Source organism: Lepidochelys kempii, chromosome 13 (assembly GCF_965140265.1).
Source record: "Lepidochelys kempii isolate rLepKem1 chromosome 13, rLepKem1.hap2, whole genome shotgun sequence".
Taxonomy (NCBI): Eukaryota; Metazoa; Chordata; order Testudines; family Cheloniidae; genus Lepidochelys; species Lepidochelys kempii.
This window is the reverse complement of record NC_133268.1, coordinates 32,655,143-32,676,075: the sequence shown is the minus strand read 5'-3', so window position 1 is coordinate 32,676,075 and position 20,933 is coordinate 32,655,143. Positions and strand designations below refer to the sequence as shown.

General features: G+C 50.0%; 1 protein-coding gene across 1 annotated transcript; it reads left to right on the top strand.

The window, feature by feature from the left end:
* The first annotated feature begins 447 nt into the window (after positions 1-447).
* LOC140897287 (olfactory receptor 13G1-like) lies at positions 448-1,546 on the top strand. The gene has a single exon (XM_073309705.1). The coding sequence runs from the start codon at positions 448-450 to the stop codon at positions 1,372-1,374; it is 927 nt and encodes a 308-aa protein (XP_073165806.1). The 3' UTR covers positions 1,375-1,546.
* The last annotated feature ends 19,387 nt before the right edge of the window (positions 1,547-20,933 follow it).

Below are 20,933 nucleotides of genomic sequence, written 5' to 3'. Positions count from 1 at the left end.
TGGAATGTTGATTCAAAATCAAAATTTTGAATCACCATGCTGATTTATGAACAAAAATTTTAGTTTGTGTGTCATCTTCATATCCTTTGGAGGGAAAAAAAGGTTGATTCAGAATAAAATTTGATATGTCAATATTTTTTTTCAGGCATATACAGAGAGAGGTTAAAATTGACAATTTTCAGAACTTTTCACAAAATGAATAAAGAAAAATTAATTTCAATTTTTTATCCCAATTCAGGATGAAAACAAATGCCAAAATATTGGTATTTCCCATGGAATGGAAATTCTGTTTTCCACCCAACTCTGCATCTAGGGATTTAGATGAAAATTGGGCATCTAAACCCCATAGGAACCTTTGAATATCTCAGCCTGAGTTGTCCAGTGCAAGTCCTAGAGACGTTTCAGAAGCTTTTGCCTTCATCCGCAACAATCTCTGGAGCTCCAGGAATGAAGAACCAAAGCATCGTGACCACATTCATCATTCTGGGACTCTCCAGTAAACCCCAACTCCAGGTTCCACTCTTCATCCTATTCCTCTCCATCTACATCATTGCCCTGCTGGGCAACTTAGTAATCATTGCTGCCATCCTTTCCAGTTCCAAGCTCCACAGGCCCATGTACTTTTTCCTCCTCCACTTGGCTGTGGTGGACATCATCTGCACCTCCACCATCATCCCCAGGATGCTGGGGAATCTCGTGGTTGTCAGTAAATCTATCTCTTACCCTAGGTGCATGGCCCAGCTCTACTTCTTCACATGGTCTCTGGGGGCTGAGATGGTACTCTTCACCGTCATGGCTTACGATCGCTATGCAGCCATTTGCCACCCTTTGCGTTACAGCATCATGATGAACAAGACCGTAAGTGTGGGCCTGTCTGCCCTAGTGATAGTCATTGCTGTGGTCAATTCATGGGTGCACACTGGCCTCGTGTTGCGGCTGAGCTTCTGCGGGCCCAACGTTATCAACCACTTTTTCTGTGAAATCCCATCACTGCTGGCTCTCTCCTGCACCTCAGTGCATTTAAATGAGGTCATGGTCTTCATGGCGGACATTTTCCTAGCTATGGGGGACTTCCTGTTGACATGTGTCTCTTATTACTTCATTGTCAGGGCCATCTTGAGGATCAAAACGGCTGAAGGGAAGAGAAAAGCCTTCTCCACCTGCTCCTCCCACCTCATTGTGGTGTCTCTTTATTACTCCACTGTCATCTACACCTACATTCGGCCAGCCTCTAGCTACTCCTTTGACAGGGACAAGATGATAGCCACCTTGTATACCCTGGTGACGCCAACTCTCAATCCTATAGTCTACACCCTAAGGAATAAAGATGTCAAGATGGCAATCAAGAAAATGCTTCCATACCCTGGGAAATAGGTCACGATGGGACAAACCTTGACTGATTCCTTCGCAAGCCTGGAGCTCTGGTGTTTGCTTTCCTGTGGAAATGGAACTCAGAACGAACCTTAGAAAAAGATGCAAGGTGCATGTTTTCATGAAGGACTTTCTAACTGGTCAAATGTTGATTTTCTAAATGGCTGAAAGTTTTGGAACCAGTTGAAACTATGTTACAGAAGAAAGAAAGAAAGAAAGAAAGAAAGAAAGAAAGAAAGAAAGAAAGAAAGAAAGAAAGAAAGAAAGAAAGAAAGAAAGAAAGAAAGAAAGAAAGAAAAATTACTGTTATAAACTATCTCAAATGTTTCAGACATGTGATATAAAAGCCATTAAATACAACCACTTGTTTTGTAGCTTTGCTCAAGTCACTTTCCTTCTTTGTCACTAAATTTTCCCAGCTGTAAAATAGGGGAAAATACACTTACCTATAATTCTGAAGTCTTATAATTTCATTTCTTTATCAGAGGATTGTCTACTCTGCCTGGTTAATTTCAGTGCATGCAACTGGGCTTCAGAAATAAAGGCACACTTCCTTCCTGCTGTATATTTTAGGTTTGCAACTAGACCTTACAGTGGTGTTGCAATTGGATGATTTAAATAGATAATGTTTGTAAAATGCTTTTAAGCATCAAAGGTACTATTTGTGGGGATTAAGCCTGATTATTGACTGTGCAATCATTGACACAAACACTGTTCATTCTTCTGATTTCCCAGCTAACTGTCTCCCCACATAAAATGATGGTTAGAAAAGACAGCTGTAGACCACACCAACATTATGCAGCTCTTTATCCCCCTCTAGTGGCTGAATTACATTTATGAGTCTACCTCTCAACTCATGTGACCATTCTTCTGGCTCAGTCAAGAGAGGATAATGTTTTCAATTCCGTAAGAACATAAGAATGGCCACACTGGGTCAGACCAAAGGTGGCCAATGCCAGGTGCCCCAGAGGAAATGAACAGGTAATCATCGAGTGATCCATTCCCTACTGTTCATTCCCAGCTTCTGGCAAACAGAGGCTGGGGACACCGTCCCTGCCCATCCTGGCTAATAGCCATAAATCCGGGGTTCAGTCTCTGCTGATGACATCACACATCTACAGAGCAGAAATGAAGGCTGATAGTCTCAATGTCAGATGGGTTTATGAGGATGAAAGATTTTGTATAGGATTTCAAATGAACCCTGTGTTTGTTCTTGGTAGCATGATGTACGAATCAATAGACTTTATAGTAATGGTGCACAAGGGCTGTGTACACCTTTCAGTACAGTGCGGAGGACTGGCACAAGGCTTATGGATTACATGTCCATCTGTCTATCTCACAATCTATAACTTATTTATCCTCCTGAACAGAGCTGGCCTTGCAATGAGGCAAACTGAGGCGGCTGCCTCAGGTGCCAGATGGGGGGCGGGGGGTGCCACTAGAACCCAGAGTGTAGAAAATTGTGTCTGCTGCTGGTGCATATGTATTCTCTCTGCTCTAGATGCACAGAGATGGTGGAGAGCTGCGCTGGAGGAAGGAGGGCACAAGAGACATAACAGGCAGGCAGGAGAAAAGGTGAGAGGGAATAACAGAAAGCAGCAGGAGCTGCAGGGAGAGAGAGGAGTAGGAGCCTTTCATGTACCTCTCTAGTACCCCCAGGAGCCGGGACTGATTAACACCAGCTTCTCAGGGAGCTTCCTGTTTCCTGCTGCTGCCATGAACCCACTTGAGGAGAACAGGCCGTCAAATGAAGGAGTAGGAGCCAGTTAGGCCCTTAAGACGCTGATATCTTCCCTCCCTCAGGCCCTGCTACCAGCCTGCTTATTTGTCCCCTTCAACTGAGTGTTGAGAGCCACTATAGCTGGCACAGAACAGCAGTCATGAGTGAAAGAAGAAAACGCCCCTCTGGGGCAGCATTCAGAAAAAGCAAGCAAGCAAAGGAAGCTTTTCTATCTAAGCAGGAAGGAGCTCTCCTGAGATACACAGACACAAATGTTCGTGGTGAGCCTTCCGGCCCCAGTGAGGATGTGAGTGGTGAGGAGATGCCTGATCTTCCAATTAGTGAGAGTACAGGTGACCTGGCAGCTACTGCAGCATCCATATCTCCATCTCAAATGGATGTAACCATGCACATTCCTGAAGAAAAGTGTAGATCAGAGAAGAGTGTGGTGGAGGCCCAAGAAACAGCTGCTGCTGAGTTTAGTTCCTTAAGTCTAGATGATCCAGGACTGTGGACCCACTTGAGCAGTAGCCCGAGAAACTTCCCTGTACTGCATGGGCCACAGCAAGTGAAAAACTTCATGTTCCCAAAAGACAATGAAAATAGAAGTTTCCATCCAACACATTACTGGTGTGAAATCCCTAATGGTGGCAAAGTGGAGAAGCCATGGCTTATATACTCAAAACCCCAGAATGCTGCATACTGTTTTTATTGCAAACTCTTCCAGTCTAATGCTTCAGCCACCTACAGGAACAAAGGACTAGAAAAATCTGGCTAGAAATCTGGCATGCCATGAGAAGGCAGCAAATCACCAGAGAGCATTTGTGGTGGGGCGATGCCCCACACCCAGGCCAGATTAGGCTACAGTAGGCCAGAGTGGCTGCACGGACAGGCAGCCAATCAGAGAGGGCCTGAGGGGAGCCAATCAGCACAGAGAAAGAGGCAGCCAATCAGGGCCAGGCTAGGTCCTATATAAAGGCTGCCCAGGCAAGAGGCAGAGAGTCTCTCCCAGATCTTCAAAGGGGAAGGTCTGTTTCCTGAGTGAGGAAACCAGCACCTGGGACAGTGTAGCGCTGGGCAGGCTCAGGGGAGCAGAAGGGAACTCCAGCCTTGTACATGCCAGGCTGCAGGTCCTGATAGAAGGGCCCATGAGGTGCAAAGTGGCTGAAGGGGAAGCGGCCCAGGGAGGAGAGGTGGGCAGGGAGGCTGCTGCCAGAGGGTCCCTGGGTCAGGACCCAGAGTAGAGAGAGGCCCTGGGTCCCCCCCTTCCCCCTTGTATTACTCCCGGCCGTTAGAAGTGGCCATAGTGGACTGCACCTGACCCCTGCCAGAAGGGGTTAGACTTTGTGGGTGTGGCTGGCCATGGTGGCAGGGCAAAATGGAAGAACTCACCCCAGAAGGGGGTGAGAGTGGACTAGGGGGCACTGATGGAGGGCAGTACCCTGAAGAGGATGCTGCGAGAAGGGAGCAATGTGGGTCCAGATGCCAGCAGAGCGTGAGAGATGGACGGGATGCCACCAGCGGAAGGCACTCCACATGGACTGAGCTAATTCCCAGAGTTACCAACAGGAGGTGCCATGGTGGTGAGTCCCAACCCCATCACAGCATTCCATAGATGGAAAGAGCTTGAGATGAGACGAAGGTTAAAGGCCACCACAGATTGCATCAGAGTCTCTCTACCAGCAAAATGTTCTGAAAAGGCTCATTGCCATTGTGAGAATGTTTGCTACCCAAAACCTAGCACTGCGTGGCACTTCAGATCAGCTGTATGTGCCAAACAATGGAAACTTCCTTAAAATTGTGGAGCTGATGACTGAGTTTGATGCTGTACTCCAGGAGCATTTAAGAAGAGTCTCCACCCAAGAAATACTTACTACTTACTGCCATACTCAATGAGTAGCAACTTACTCTTTATGTCCCTTCAGTTACAATAAGCTACTCATGGTGTAAATTCCCACTAAACATGAACAAGAGTGAGAGAAATCTGACAATGCAGACAAGAGCAACAAACAATAGTAGAGGCAGAAATAGTAGGTAGGTTCTACTTGAAATTTTCAAAGGAGCCTAATGGAGTTAGATGCCCAGTTCTTTTAAGACCCTTTCAAAATCCCAGCTGTGGTTTCTATCACACTGAAAGATACAAATGTGGGATTTTTGAAAGCACACAGGTTATTTAGGAGCATAAATACCATTGAAAGTATATTGGTAAATCCTCAGCAATGCCTAAATGACTTCAGTCCAATTGAAAGTCAGCAAACATCTGCCATAGGATACTTTCAAAACCTTAGCCCTGCATCCTTAGCTACCATCCTGTGGTCCTAAAGTTCCATCTGCCTTTTCCATTTGGATGAGAAGGGACCATCATGATCATCTAGTCCAGTAGTTCTCAAACTTTTATACTGGTGACCCCTTTCACATAGCAAGCCTTTGAGTGCGACCCCCATTAGGAATTAAAAACACTTTTTTATATATTCAACATTATAAATGCTGAATGCAAAGCAGGGTTTGGGGTGGAGGCTGACAGCTTGCGACCCCCCCCCCCATGTAATAATCTCACAACCCCCTGAGGGGTTCCAAACACCAGTTTGAGACCCCCTGATCTAGTCTGACCTCCTGCACGTTGCAAGCCACAGAACCTTCCCCGCCAACTCCTGTAATTGACCCCAACCTTTGGCCTAGTTACTGAAGTCATCAAGTCATGATTTAAATTCTTCAAGTTACAGAGAATCCACCATTTACACGAGTTTAAACCTGCAGGTGATCCAGGCCCCATGCTGCAGAGGAAGGTGAAAAATCTCCAGAGTCTCTGCCAATTAGACCCAGGTTGAAATTCCTTTCTGATTCTAAATATAATGAGTTAGACTCTGAGCATGTGGGCAAGACCCACCAGGCAGACACCTGGGAAAGAATTCTCTGTAGTAACCCAGAGACATCCCCATTTAGTGTCCCATCTCTGGTCATTGGAAACATTTGGTAATAGCAAGTTATGGATGGTCCATATAGTGTTGTAGACAGCCGCCTCATACCATCCCCTTCATAAACTTATCAAGATAAGATCGCCCTGTATGTATGTGTATAATGTCTTGTTCCTTCAATGTTCATTCAAATGAATGTATCTTGCGCCTTTTGTAAGGCCAGAAGGATATGAAATGAAAGGCATTAGATATAATCAAAGAATGTACAGACCATGTTCACCAAATGTACAGGAGCTGTGAAGGATTTTGTTTTCTTTCTAAATGATCACTGAACTCCAATAATTATGTGACACATACAACATCTGAATGAAAAGGAATATTGAAAGGTATAAGCCACTGTGGCATTACTCAGGGTACTAGCTGGACTGCTGTTACCTCAATTCTCCAAACTGGGGTGCCTTTTACACGGCTTCCCTGTGAGAGCAACCACTCCTGGTCTGCTCACACCCAGCCTCCAGCATGTAAATCACTCCTAGCTATACTGTATGAGTACTAGAACCAGCTATTCATGAATCACACTCCAGGGCAATACAGGCAAACCCCCAGTCCCAGACTTTCCCCCAGAAATGTGTGTCTTGTACTGCCCGGCACCCTCCTGGGCAATACAAACTCATGTAAAGTCCGTCATTTATCAATAGAAAATGGTATGCACAAATCCAAATGAAGTTTCCCAAACACTTCAATTCAAACACACTAAGACATCATGGACTGAATAGAAACACTGTATTTATGGCTTATTACAGCAATCTATAACCCACTAACAACTTCCCCCCCACAGCTGCCTTTCACTCTTCTCCCTCCCCCCCCCCCCTTCCTTTCCCCCTATGAGTGGAGGGGTGTTAACAGGCCACTTCACCTTGAATGGTCCCTTAAAATATGTGTTAACTACTTATGCTAAACAATCTGTTCCACCTTGCATTTAGCTGGGACACTCTGGGTTAGTTTCCCAGACTTGAAGAAGAGCTCTGTGTCAGCTCAAAAACTTGTCTCTCTCATCAAGAGAAGTTGGTCCAATAAAAGATATCCCCTCACCTACCTTGTTTCTCTGAGAATATCTATCTATCTATCTATCCCTCACATCTTCACTAAAAATAGGCATTTGCAATTACATATAAGCACTGGACGATAGAGTTTTACTCCATCATTGCAAAGTGAATATCTCATATATTATGGGAATTCAATGCTATGCTTGGTAAGGAATTTGCAATCAAATATCCCCCCCCCCCAAAAAAAAAAATGGTTCTACCAAAACTGAAATTTTTCCTAGGAAACTTTTGATTTTGCCACAAGTTGTCAATTTTCCATCAAGAAAACTGAAACATAATAATTTGTTTTAGGTCAGATCAATCTGTATCAAAATATGCCCACTCTTTGAAGAAAACCCAGATCTGACCTTGAGACCCAACTCAGCAACCTGATCTGCTGCCCCAGAGTCCCACCCTGCAATCCCCATTAAAATGGGTGGGAAGGAGGAAAAAAAAATGTTTCAGAGACCAGGGCACAGATCCTCAAAGAATAGGCACCTAACTCCCATTGTTTTTAATGAGAGCTGGGTGCCTACATATCTTTGGGGATCTGGGCCTACGTCCTTAAGAAAGTAGACTTCCTTCTTCCATTGACTGGGGAGCTTTGGGTCAGAGAGTTATGGCTCTTTGTTCTCAATATAGGATAGAGAGAGTTGTATACTCTTCAGTCCCGCTATCAGCCTTTCCGACTTGGAAGGCTTTGACTGTTCAGGATAAAGCACATTCACTTTCCTTCCACAAAGGACTTGGGACTGATGGATCTACAGATATATCTATCCATCCAGGTGGGAACCATGGATTACATCCATTAACATCTCACATTTCTTGGAAACTCCAAGCTATTCGTGGATGAGTTGGTTATATTTTATTTCTGTGTAATAAGTAGTATTCCTTTTATAATCAAATTGCAAACACCACTGTTGGACTAATCCTAATTGGCAATGGAATCAGTGGGTCCTTGTCAGGATCCTACAAACTATGAATGTGACCATTTAGATCAAAGAAAGTTGAGAGAGAGAGAGAGAATTACTCCATTTATTAAAGGCAAACAAAAGTCTGCTACTGAAAGAGTAAAAGCTTGGGTTATCAAAGGGTATGTCTACACTGCAATTAGACAACCGCAATTGTCCCAGGCCAGCTGATGTGGGCTCGTGGCACTTGAGCAGAAGGGCTGTTTTGTTGTGGTCTAGACATTCAGGCTACAGCCCGAGCCCTGGGACCCTCCCAGCTCGCAGAGTTCTACAGCCCAGGCTCTAGCCCTATCCAAAATGTCTACATTGCAATTAAACAGCACCTCACCCCAAACCCCATGAGCCTGAGTCAGCTGGCACAGGACAGCTGCAGGTTTTTAATTGCAGTGTAGATATACGCAAAGGGGCCAAAATGAGTTAGGTGGTGCCAAGGTGCCATAGACTTTCCATGAGGGGGATTGCACCTAAGTCTCTTGGATTCTCTTGAAAATGCCAGCCACAGCCTTTTTCAAAAATACAATTTTATGAATCATTTCAATATTTTGTCTCCTCCTTCCTTCACTCAGAGTGAATCTGTGGGTTTTGACTTTTTTTAATCACTCACCAACACCCACAAAATAGACTCCCTGAATACGAACCAGTGTTTTACTGTTATGCTTCTAAATCCTCTGTTTCCCATTTTAGCTCATTCATTTACCCACAAGCACACCCCCTTCCCTTAATTTATCATCAGGTCCAAAGAGTACATTTGCCTACTCTAATGAGAACTTCTCTGAAGGACCCCTTAATCACTTATTTCAAGGAAGTCACCAATTGCAGGACCAGAGTAGCATCTCCTTACTCATGTCAACTGGCATGTTACCTCTATCCCACGCCCCTGAGGTTCTATTTCTTCATTCATTTCCAGGCATGTATTAGTTTATGACTAAAAGGGTCCCTGACCTTCCACTTGTATGCATTGTCTATGAGGTGATACTTGCGTACTAAAGTACTGTTAACGGCAGCCAAGGATGGCAGAACTGTATAATAAAGTAGCCCCAAGAGCAGTAGCTAGTAGGAGAATTGTGTTAATTCCAGGATGCATCAGGGGCTGATTGCAGAGTGATTCACATTCTGTTTGATCCAAGAGCATCACTAAAGTCTAGAATCCAACCGACAACATTTCTCCCCTTGTCCTGTAATTGGTACTTATTCAAGCATGGAAGTAAATTATATCGTTACATGTAGAGTTATGAGAATAGTTGGGTTTTTTTCAGTTCACTGGCAGTTCTGAAAAATAATAATAATAAAAAAATTGTGTCAACCTGAAACCAATTTTTTTTTTGTGGCGGGGGGGAATATTGGCAAATCAAAGTCAGAAAAATCATTTGGGGTCAAATTAAATGTTTGTACAATGTGGAACAGCTTCACAAGGAGACAGAGGCCCACACATTAGCCTGAGGACTTGTCTTCGCTACCAGGGAAAGTCGACCTAAGTTACACTACTCCAGCTACATGAATAACGTAGCTGGAGTTGATGTAGCTCAGGTCGACTTACCCTGTGTCTTCACTGAACTGCGTCAATGGGAGATGCTCTCCAGTTGACTTGCCTTACTCTTCTCGGAGAGATGGAGTAGCGTGGTCGACTGGAGAGCACTCTACCATCAGTGTAGCAGGTCTTCACTAAACAGTGTCAATCTCCCTGTAGTGAAGACCATCCCTGAGACTCAGGGCATTCATCTTTGGAGGAGACAAAATCCTTGTTGCGGGGGGGAGATTTGAACTCCAAGGGGTTTTTCACACTACAAGAGTGGTCTAACCATTGAGCTCTTGGTGTCATGGGACAGGGCCATCAGAACCTTCTAATTGGTTTTGTGAATCTAGCCCCCATTTCCAAAATTTTTTACCCAAAACAATTTTCTAAAATCGACCCAAAATAGCCATTTTTTCAGTCAACCCAAATCAGCGTTTTAAATGGGGGAAAAAAAAGTTCAGTCAAAAAATATCATTCAGCTGTAGTGAGATGAAGTGTGAGTTTATTTCTCTGAGAAATTAGGTTACTAATAAACAGAGCAATGATCCTGGGTGTGATATTATCTGATTGAAATATGACCACATAGGTCATTGTTGCAACCACTGTTATATATTTGCAGTAAATATTGTACAAAGGTTGTCAAGTGAGGTGTCTATGAAAAGGTTATGTTTTGCTGGTTATGATTATGCTATCTGTGTGCATGTATCATTTCTGTATGTGAAGTTATAAGTATTGGCTCTATACTTGGATTTCAAATGTTTGCTCCTGGGGTTACCCCCACAAAATAATTAGCCAACACATCTTAGAGAGACTTTTCAAATTGAGTGTCCCATCAAAAGAACATTTTACTGACAATGGACCATGGGAGATGCCCACCTACACTTAATGGAATGTCCTGCTGTGACTAGGCGAAATGCATGGACATGGGACTTGCACATGTGACTCCAAACGCCATCTTGTTGCTGTAATTTTCCACAGTAAGAACAATGGGATGCCCTCCACATGAAAAAAAACTATAAAGGGCAGCTGCATCTTCTGTTTTGTCTTCCATCCTGCTTCTTACCGCTGGAGGAACTTTGCTACAAACTGAAGCTCTGATCAATGGATTGAATAACCCATCCAAGCTGTGGATGTACTCCAGAGACTTCACTTAAGCCAGCCGTTTATTCCACCACTGCTACAAGCCTGAACCAAGAACTCTGCCATTACGGTATGTAATTGATTCCTTTAACCAATGTTAACTTTCACCTTTCTTTCTTTTTATGAATAAACCTTTAGATTTTAGATACTAAAGGATTGGCATCAGCATGATTTTTGGGTAAGATCTAAGTTATATGTGGACGTGGGTGTGTGGCTGGTCCTTTGGGATCAGAAGAACCTATTATTTGATGAGACTGGTTGTAAAGAACCACTCCTCTTTGAATCCAGTGTTTTTGGTGGTGATATAAGAACTGGAGTGCCTGAGGAAACTGCCTCTACGTTTTCTTGTTAGCCAGTGTGATGAAACAGGAGTTTACATTTGTGGCTGCTTTGGTACATCTTATAAAGGAATAACCACCAGCTTGGGGTTTTGTTTGCCCTGTTTCTCAGCAGTTCGTCCTGAATTTGGCATCCTTAGCTATGACCCACTAAAGCATGGTTACACTGGAAAATGTGGCTTTTCAAAAGTCTCTAACCATTGGCTCTCCACATGTACATAAAGCCTATGAGAAGACAAAAAAGGCAACCAAAAAAGCACAGTGTGTGAATAAAGGCCAAAGGGGTTAAAGGGAATAACAAGAATGTTTAAAACTCCATGAAGGGATAAATAACTACTAAGGAGATACTAGTCACAAGTGGTGGGCACAGTGTAATAACCTAGAGAGATGTTGTAGATACCACACAGACAGGCGCTGGTCTGTCTGTTCTATTCATCTTCTGTTTCTCATCCTATACTTAGATTGTAAGCTCTTTGGGGCATGAACTGCCTTTTGGTTCTGTATTTGTACAGCACCTAGCACAATGGGCTCCATTGTATTCATTTAGTTTGAATATATGGCCCCAAAGAGTCAAAGGTGTTAACATTACTCTGTCACTGTCCAACATACAACAGTGTTAAACAAGTGTGGGGGTTGGTACACAGAGACCTCAGCCTGCTTAGTGACATGGCAAACACACTATTAAGCATCTTTATAAAATTTTATTAAAACTCAGAAAAGAAGGAAACAGTTAACGCTTTTAAAATGTAGAGTATTAAATAAGGTTTCCATTCTGATCACATCTCATGTTTCCTTTCCTTTAGCTGGAGAGAGTTTTTAAATGAAGAAAACAAACAACAAAAAGCCCTTATTTGAAAGTGGTAATAACAGGGCTATCATCATCCCTGGTCTAAGCAAATGTAGCTCTCAATGAGATCAAGAATAGTTATTGCTACTGTGACAAAGTTCCTCCTCTGCCTTGGTGGGTCCTGCGTTTATTGGTGGATTTGCTCGCCTCAGAGATGCCCGGCAGCCCTCAGTTTGGCCACTTTTGCTAGTGGCTCAAACCTGCCATCCACTCAGCTAACCTCATCACTGGCCAGCATGGGGGAAATGGAGAACAATCCCCACAGTCTCTGGTGTCCCACCTAGTGGGTCGGGAACAGGCCAGATCCCTTTCCAATTTAGACCTTCCCTTCTGGTGTTTCTCACAGACCAGGTCAACTCCTCCTGTGTCAGATCAGGAGTTGTTTGGGGAGGGGACCAGGCCCACCCTCTACACCGGGTTCCATCCGAGGGCCCTGTGGAGGGCAGCTGTCTACAATGTTCCCTGTGTCAGCTGTGTGACAGCTACAACTCCCTAGGCTACTTCCCCATGGCCTTCCCCCAGCACCTTCTTTATCCTCACTGCAGGATCTTCCTCCTGAAGCCTGATCAAGCTTGAACTCTTCAGTCCTCCATGCCTTCTCACTCCTTGCATGCCCCCCTACTAACCAAAGGGAGGTCCTTTTTAAACAAGGTGTCCTGATTAGCCTGCCTGCCATAATTGATTCTAGAAAGTTCTTAATTGGCTGCAGGTGTCTTGATTAGCTTACCTGTCTTAATTGGTTCTAGCAGGTTCCTGATTGCTCTAGGGCAGCCCCTGCTCTGGTCACTCAGGGAACAGAAAAATATTCATTCAGTGGCCAGTATATTTGCCTTCTACCAGACTCCTGTACCCCCCTTACTAGCTTCAGTTTGTTTGCCTGCCCCATTTGCCCCTTGCAGCCTTTTGCCCCCCCCTTTTGCCCCAGCCCCCCTTACTAGCTTCAGTTTGTTTGCCTGCCCCACAACTTCTACACCACCCTCGAGGAGCGGGACCGCTCGGGGACTGAGCAGTGCCCGGCCGCCGCAGATGTCCTCTGGGAGATAGTGGAACATCACTCCCTGGTGGACATCTGGCGCGACCACCACCCGGATGATATTTCCACATTCACCTTTGTCCGGGTGGAGGCCCATCAGTTGCGCCACTCCCGGTTGGACCGCATGTATTTATCACGCTACCACCTTTCATAGAATCATAGAATATCAGGGTTGGAAGGGACCTCAGGAGGTCTAGTCCCACCCCCTGCTCAAAGTAGGACCAACCCCCAACTAAATCACGAGCCCACTCCTCCAGCATCCGGCCGGCCCAATTCTCTGACCATCATTTAGCCACCGTGATGGCCTCCCTCTGCGCAGAGAGGCTGGGGCCAGCCTATTGGCATTTCAACAACAGCTTGTTGGAGGATGTGGGCTTTGTGGCGTCCTTCCAGGAGTTCTGGCTGGCCTGGCAAGGGCAGCGGCATGCCTTTCCCTTGGCACGGCAGTGGTGGGACCTGGGGAAGGTGTGTGCCCGGCTCTTTTGCCGTGACTAAACCTGGGGCGCCAGCCAACGGAGGGATGTGGTGATAGAGTAGTTAGAACGGGAGGTCTTAGAGCTGGAGAGGCATCTGGCCGCCAGCGCCGAGGATCCGCCCCTCTGCAAAGCGTGCCGGGAGAAGTGGGAGGAGCTCCGGGCCCTGGAAGATCATCGGGCCCGGGGCACCTTTGTTTGATTCCGCATCCGTCTCCTTCGGGAGATGGATCGTGGCTCCCGCTTATTCTACACCCTGGAGAAAAGGAGGGGGGCCAAAAAACATGTCATCTGCCTTCTGGCAGAAGATGACACCCTCTCATGGATCCGGTGGAGATGTGCGGGAGGGTGAGGGCCTTCTATGCAAGCCTTTTCTCCCCGGACCCGACCAATCTTAACACTTGCAGAGTGCTCTGGGATGAACTCCCGACGGTCAGCGCGGGCGACCGAGACCACCTAGAGCTGCCTCTCACTATGGCCGAATTCTCAGAATCCCTCCGCCACATGCCCACCAATAAATCTCCGGGCATGGACAGGCTGACCGTGGAGTTCTACCACGTGTTCTGGGACGTCCTCGGCCCAGACCTACTCACTGTCTGGGCCAAGTCTTTGCAGAGCGAGGTCCTCCCTCTTTCGTGAAGGCGAGCCGTGCTCGCCTTATTGCCGAAGAAGGTGGACCTCCACGATTTACGAAATTGGCGTCCCGTCTCGCTCCTCAGCACGGACTGCAAAGTCGCTGCAAAAGCAATCTCGCTGCGGCTAGGGTCCGTGCTGGCGGATGTGGGCCACCCAGACCAGATCTACACTGTCCCAGGCCGCAGTATCTTTGAAAACCTATATCTGGTCCAGGACCTTTTGGAATTCGGGTGTAGGGATGGTCTGTCATTCACCCTCCTGTCCCTGGATCAGGAGAAGGCGTTCGACAGGGTGGACCCCGGGTATCTCCTAGCACTCTACAAGCATTTGGCTTCAGACTCCAGTTTGTAGGTTTTCTCTGGGTGCTGTACGCCTCCGCAGAGTGTCTGGTCAGGCTCAACTGGACCCTGACCGAACCGGTCAGCTTCGGGTGAGGAGTACGGCAGGGGTGCCCCCTCTCGGGCCAGCTGTACGCTCTGGTGATCGATCCTTCCTCTGTCTCCTCCACAGGAGGTTGACAGGGTTGGTACTGCAGGAGCTGGAGCTGCAGCTGGTCCTGTCTGCGTACGCCGACAACGTGCTCCTCGTGGTTCAGGACCTGGGTGACCTGGCGCGGGTGGAAGCTTGCCAGGCCATCTATTCAGCAGCCTCCTCTGCCTGGGTCAACTGGGTCAAGAGTTCTGGCCTGGTGGTCAGGGACAGCTGGCAGGTGAGCTCCCTCCTACCTGTGCTTCAGGCCATCTGGTGGAGCGCGGGTCCGCTGCTCTATCTCAGCGTTTACCTTTCTGCCACACATCCGTCTCCGCCGGAGAACTGGCACGGTTTAGAGGGCAGGGTGGTAGAGCGGCTCCAGAAATAGACAGGACTATTCTGGTGCCTCTCCCTTTGAAGGAGAGCACTGGTGCTTAATCAACTAGTCCTGTCCATGCTCTGGTACCGGCTCAACACCCTGGTCCCAGCCCCGGGTTTCCTGACCAACCTCCAGACATCGATTTTGGAGTTCTTTTGGTCAGGACTGCACTGGGTCCCTGCAGGGGTTCTCCAGGCCCTGCCCTCCCTCCTCCAGGGGTAGATGAAGTGTCTGCACACCCAGGTCCATGTCTTCCACCTCCAGGCCCTGCAGAGGCTCCTTTATGGCGCAGGTAGTCTGGCGTGAAGCATACTGGTACACGCCTTCCTGCACCGCTTCCGAGGGCTCCGATAGGACCGGCAGCTCCTTTATCTCCATCTGAGAGGTCTTCTGCGAGACCTCTCCGGGCTGCCGGTCTTCTACCAGGACCTCCTCCGGACCTGGAAACTGCTTTCAATGACCAGGTCCATGGCAGCCACCGAGGGGGCAGATCATCTCACGGAGCCCCTGCTACACAACCCCCAGCTCCGCGTGCAGGTGGCAGAGTCCCCCTCAGTGTGCCAGAGGTTGGTCCTGGCAGAAGTCACGAGAGTCAGAGACTGCCTGGACTGCAACCGGGGAGATTGGCTGGATCCCCTGATGCTCACTCAGCGCATGAGGCTCTCCAGACCTCGTACTCCCCAGCGCATACTTCAGGAGGTGAAGGCCGCTTTGCCGCCCACTACTCAGCTTTACCTAGACTGGGTCCTGCACAAGGACACGCCCCACCCACCCTCCACCCCAGGCCCTCCGGACCTTTTCATCGGGCCCCTGCCCCGTCGACCCAACCAACCCTCCCAGCCCCTTCACCGTGAGCCTGCTGCACGAGCTGCAGCCAGTCTGCTTCCAGACTGCGCCAAAGAAACATCTATACATGCTCATGCTCCACTCCCTTCACGTCCTCACCCTTGCGTTCCGCCCTGATACAAAATGGTGGGACCTTCTGCCACCTCTGGAGGGTGAGGAGCCCCGGTGGGCCAACCTATATTCCACCTTGGTCATGAGACCCGCCAGGGACATCAGTTGGCAGCTCCTTCATGGAGCCGTGAGCACGGGCATGTACTTGGCGCAGTTCACACCTATCCCAGACACCTGCCCCTTTGGCGGCGTGAGGGAAACCCTGGCACACATATATCTGGAGTGTGCCAGGCTGCAGCCCCTATTCCAGCTCCTCACCTATATTTTATTACGTTTTTGGTTGCCCTTTTCCCCTCACCTTCTTATTTATGTACTCCCTATCCGCAGCCCCACAAAGTCACGGGATCTCCTGGTCAACCTCCTCCTGGCCCTAGCTGAAGTGGCCATCTATAAAACCAGAGTGAGGAGATGGAGTCTCCTGGGACTGTGGGGACTATTTCCGATCCTCCGTCCGTTCATGTATCAGGGCAGAGTTCCTCTGGGTGGCATCCACTGACTCCCTTGACGCCTTTGAGGAGCAGTGGGCGCTGTCCGGGGTTCTCTGCTCGGTGTCCCCGTCCGGTTCCCTTCATTTGACCCTTTCACCACACTCCTGTCCCTGTTATTTCATTAGTTGTCCCCCATATTTATTTGGTGTCCAGGTCCTGTGGATCCCCCTCTTAGATTGGGGGGGAGGGGATCCTTAGCAGTGGGCGGGCAAAGCCACTTCCTGGATCCCAGTAGGATCACTCTCCTGTACCCCACTGGCCTTGTGGGAGGAGGGAGACTGCTGCTGTGGCTGCTGCTTGGCCCTGGGCTCTTGCTGCTGCTCCCCTGGCTGGGCCAGACACCATCCCCTCCTTCTCTGCTACCTGGTAACTGGTCAGCTGCTAGACCCCCTGCCCCGACCCTCGGTTGCTGCTACTGCTCCAACTACAGCCCCTTGGGGGGTGGGGCATGCTGGCCCACTCCCCAGAGGTGGGAAGTGAGGGACCCCAGCCATTGCTGCTGCAGACACCATCACCCCACCACCTGAAAGGGGTCCTTTCTGCCTCCCTGGCCCACCGCCTGGAGTTCCTGGGGCTGCTGATGCAGAGCTTGCTGCCTGGAGCTGCTGAAGCCCCGAGGAGGAGAAGAAGAGGACCATCTACCAGGGGGGAGTACCTAGAGACTTTGCTGACCACTGTGGAGGAGGCCTTTCGAATTGAGTAACTTTCAAACTGTGCTCTTATGGTGGGGGTTTTGATTGTGTTTGTAGGGACATAGGGGGTGTGGCGAGGAGCCTGCCCCCCGATCCATCTGTGTCCCCCCAACCACCACCACCACTTCCCCCTCCACCACCCCCACTGGCTGTTTACCATCTGCCTCAGCTCCTACCTCTGGACTCAGCTGCTTGCTTGGCTTGCTATGCTCTGCTTCCATCATTTGGACCAGAAGCAGCAGCCAGCCCACACTGACTCTTTGTGCAAGCGCACGTGGACACATGTGCCCTCCCCGGACTGCCACCTCACAGCTTTGCCCTTTGCTACCTGCCCCATTTTCCCCTTGCAGCCTTTTGCACCCCCTTTTGCCCCAGTCCCCCTTACTACCTTCAGTTTGTTTGCCTGCCCCGCCCATTTCCCTCTGCAGCCTTTGTTTGTTTGCCCCGCCCCAGCCTCTGAAGCTAGCCCCCTTGGCTTCCCTGCCCTAAATCCAGCCCGCTCAGCCCCTTGCTCCGTGTGCCCATGCCCCCTCCCATGCGCTTGTGCCACTCCCCATTTTAGTTTAAACCCTCTTAGAATCATAGAATATCAGGGTTGGAAGGGACCTCAGGAGGTCATCTAGTCCAACCCCCTGCTCAAAGCAGGACCAATCCCCAATTAAATCATCCCAGCCAGGGCTTTGGCAAGCCTGACCTTAAAAACTTCTAAGGAAGGAGATTCTACCACCTCCCTAGGTAACGCATTCCAGTGTTTCACCACGCTCCTAGTGAAAAAGTTTTTCCTAATATCCAACCTAAACCTCCCCCACTGCAACTTGAGACCATTACTCCTTGTCCTGTCCTCTTCTACCACTGAGAATAGTCTAGAACCATCCTCTCTGGAACCACCTCTCAGGTAGTTGAAAGCAGCTATCAAATCCCCCTCATTCTTCTCTTCTGCAGACTAAACAATCCCAGTTCCCTCAGCCTCTCCTCTTAAGTCATGTGTTCCAGACCCCTAATCATTTTTGTTGCCCTTCGCTGGACTCTCTCCAATTTATCCACATCCTTCTTGTAGTGTGGGGCCCAAAACTGGACACAGTACTCCAGATGAGCCCTCACGAATGTTGAATGGGGGGGACGATCACGTCCCTCGATCTGCTCACTATGCCCCTACTTATACATCCCAAAATGCCATTGGCCTTCTTGGCAACAAGGGCACACTGCTGACTCATATCCGGCGTCTCGTCCACTGTCACCCCTAGGTCCTTTTCCGCAGAACTGCTGCCGAGCCATTCGGTCCCTAGTCTGTAACTGTGCATTGGGTTCTTCCGTCCTAAGTGCAGGACCCTGCTGTTATCCTTATTGAACCTCATCAGATTTCTTTTGGACCAATCCTCCAATTTGTCTAGGTCCCTCTGTATCCTATCCCTGCCCTCCAGCGTATCTACCACTCCTCCCAGTTTAGCATCATCCGCAAATTTGCTGAGAGTGCAATCCACACCATCCTCCAGATCATTTATGAAGATATTGAACAAAACCGGCCCCAGGACCGACCCCTGGGCCGTCTTCACTGCACCCCCAATGCTATTGTATCCCCCCCTCCCCTAGTGCAGCTAAAGGAGCTGAATTCCACCCAGTGTTGGTTATTGACACCTAACCCCTGATTGCACCCCCCCCGTCCAGCCCCCCCCTTTGGCACCCTCCTCCCCTGCCTGCAGCCTAGCGGGGAGGAGTGGTCGACCTGCTTCCCCTTTCCCCTTCCCTCCCTGCTCATGATGGCGGCGGATGAGATGGGTGGGGCCCCTCCTGAAAACCCCACCGCCCCTCCCCCAACTGCCGCCCCCTTGCCCCCCCAGCCTCTACCTCTGCTGTTGCAGCCGAACCACCTGCCCCTTCCCCCCCCGGGGCACCGGCAGCGGTGGACACCGGAACAACCTCCACTGCTGCCACGTCCCTCACCCTCTCCTACTCTGGGGAAGCCCTCCCAGCTGGTGGGAAGCGCCAGGGTAAAAAGAAGGGTAAGAGCCCCACAAAAAAGACCAAGCCCTCCATGGCAGGGGCTGCCCCCACTGCCACGGCCCCGCCACCGGCCGTGACATCCCTCCCCGCTGTTCTCTCCACCAGCTCTGCGAGTGTCCCTCCTCCAGCCCCCAGGGTGTACACCAGGTGGTGGCAGCCCCCCCCCCGCCTGCTGCTACGTCATCTCTCCTGCCCACTGCCTCTACTACCATCTATAGTGGCTGGGGCCCCTTCCCCACCTTGACCAGGAAGCACGGCATCCGTTGCCTCCTGGTGCCCGCCTCGCCCCACATGGAGACCTACGTGCGGGTGTTGGCGAGGGTGGTGGGCCCATGGCCATTGTGGCAGCCTCCAAAATGTATGGAAAGGTCTTCTTCTTTTTAGCATCAGAGGCTGCCACCCAGAAGGCAGTGGAGAAGGGCCTGGTGGGGGGGGCATATTCATCCCCCCAGAGCCGCTAGAGGACCTGGGCGTCCGTCTGGTCCTGACCTCTGTCCCTCCCTTTCTTCCCAGTGTTGCCCTATTACCCACTCTCTCCACCCTGGGGAAACTCATCTCCACGGTCAGCCCTCTCCTGTTGGGCTGCAAAGACCCCGCCCTCCGTCACATCCTCTCATTCCCCCGGCAGGTGCAGCTTCAACTGCCGCCGGCGGCGCATGACGGAGAGGTGTTCGAGGGGTCATTTCTGGTCCCCTACCAGGGGGCCCATTACCGGGTGCACTACTCCACGGGGAGGCCTGTTGCCACCTCTGCCAGGCGATGGGGCATGTCTGGAGGGACTGCCCGTTGGCCCGGCAAGGAGGGGCATCCGGGACCCCCGAGCCCTGGAAGGGCGCTGGCCCCGTCATCGCCAGTGCCCCTGGATGCCCAGCGCCCGAAGCCACCCCTCCTCCTCCCAGTCCACCACTGCTCCCGCTCGGGCCCAAGGGGCACCTCCTCCACTATGCCCAGACGAGCAGGAGAGCCCTGCCTCTGGTGCATGCAATCTGACGGGACCGGTGGAGGAGGATATGGCAGGGATACTGCCAGGCATAGAAGAGGGTCTGCCCCAGGGGGAACCTTCCCTCCCTCATGCTGCCCCCCCCCGCCAAGTCCCTGAGCCATCGCCCCTGACCCGACACCTGCTAGCCAGCCCCCAGATGATGCCATGGAGGGCTGGGCCCTAGTCCAGGGGAAGCGGAAGGCTCAAGCTCCACTCCTTCCATCTCATGTGGAGGCCCCCCGGAAGACCAAAAAGGGGGGCACCGATGCCAAGCCTTCCACTTTGCCCACAGGTGTATTCCATCCACCAGTACCAGCTGGGGAAGATGTGGTAGCATCGGAGGTCATATCGATCCTCCATGGGAGTCCCTCCCCTCCAAGGCCCCCGTTGGAGTCCCTCCTGCCCCATTACCATCTTAAGCCCCTGTGAGCCCCGAGGCGACCGCCGCTTCGGGTGCCGGAGGGGAAAACCCCAGGGTGGCAGAAAGTGATCTCCCCTCCATTTACGAGGAGATCAAGGGCCCCGCCGAACGATCTCCCTGAGGAGATCAAGGGCCCTGTGTCAAGGGCCCCGCCAAAGGATGGTCAGGAGCCAGTAACCACACCCCCCATGCACTGCGAGAGGAGCTGTGGGAGTTTCTTGAAGATGTCCATGGCTCCCGCAACAAGGTACAGCTTGCTCTCCGACGATGGGGGTCTTTCACCAAATCCTCCAGGCCGCAAGGGCCCTTATGGGAGAGGGTAAAAGGACTGGGAAGCAGGCGCCATGGCCTACCAGTGGATCCCCGGCTTCCGTGACTCCTTACTCACCTATGGGGTAGGTCACAGTTTGCTGCGTAGCCCAATGGGGGCCGTGAGAATCCCTGCCAGCAAGGATCCCCCTCAACCCTCGTCATGGCATCTATCATCTATGCAATGTTGA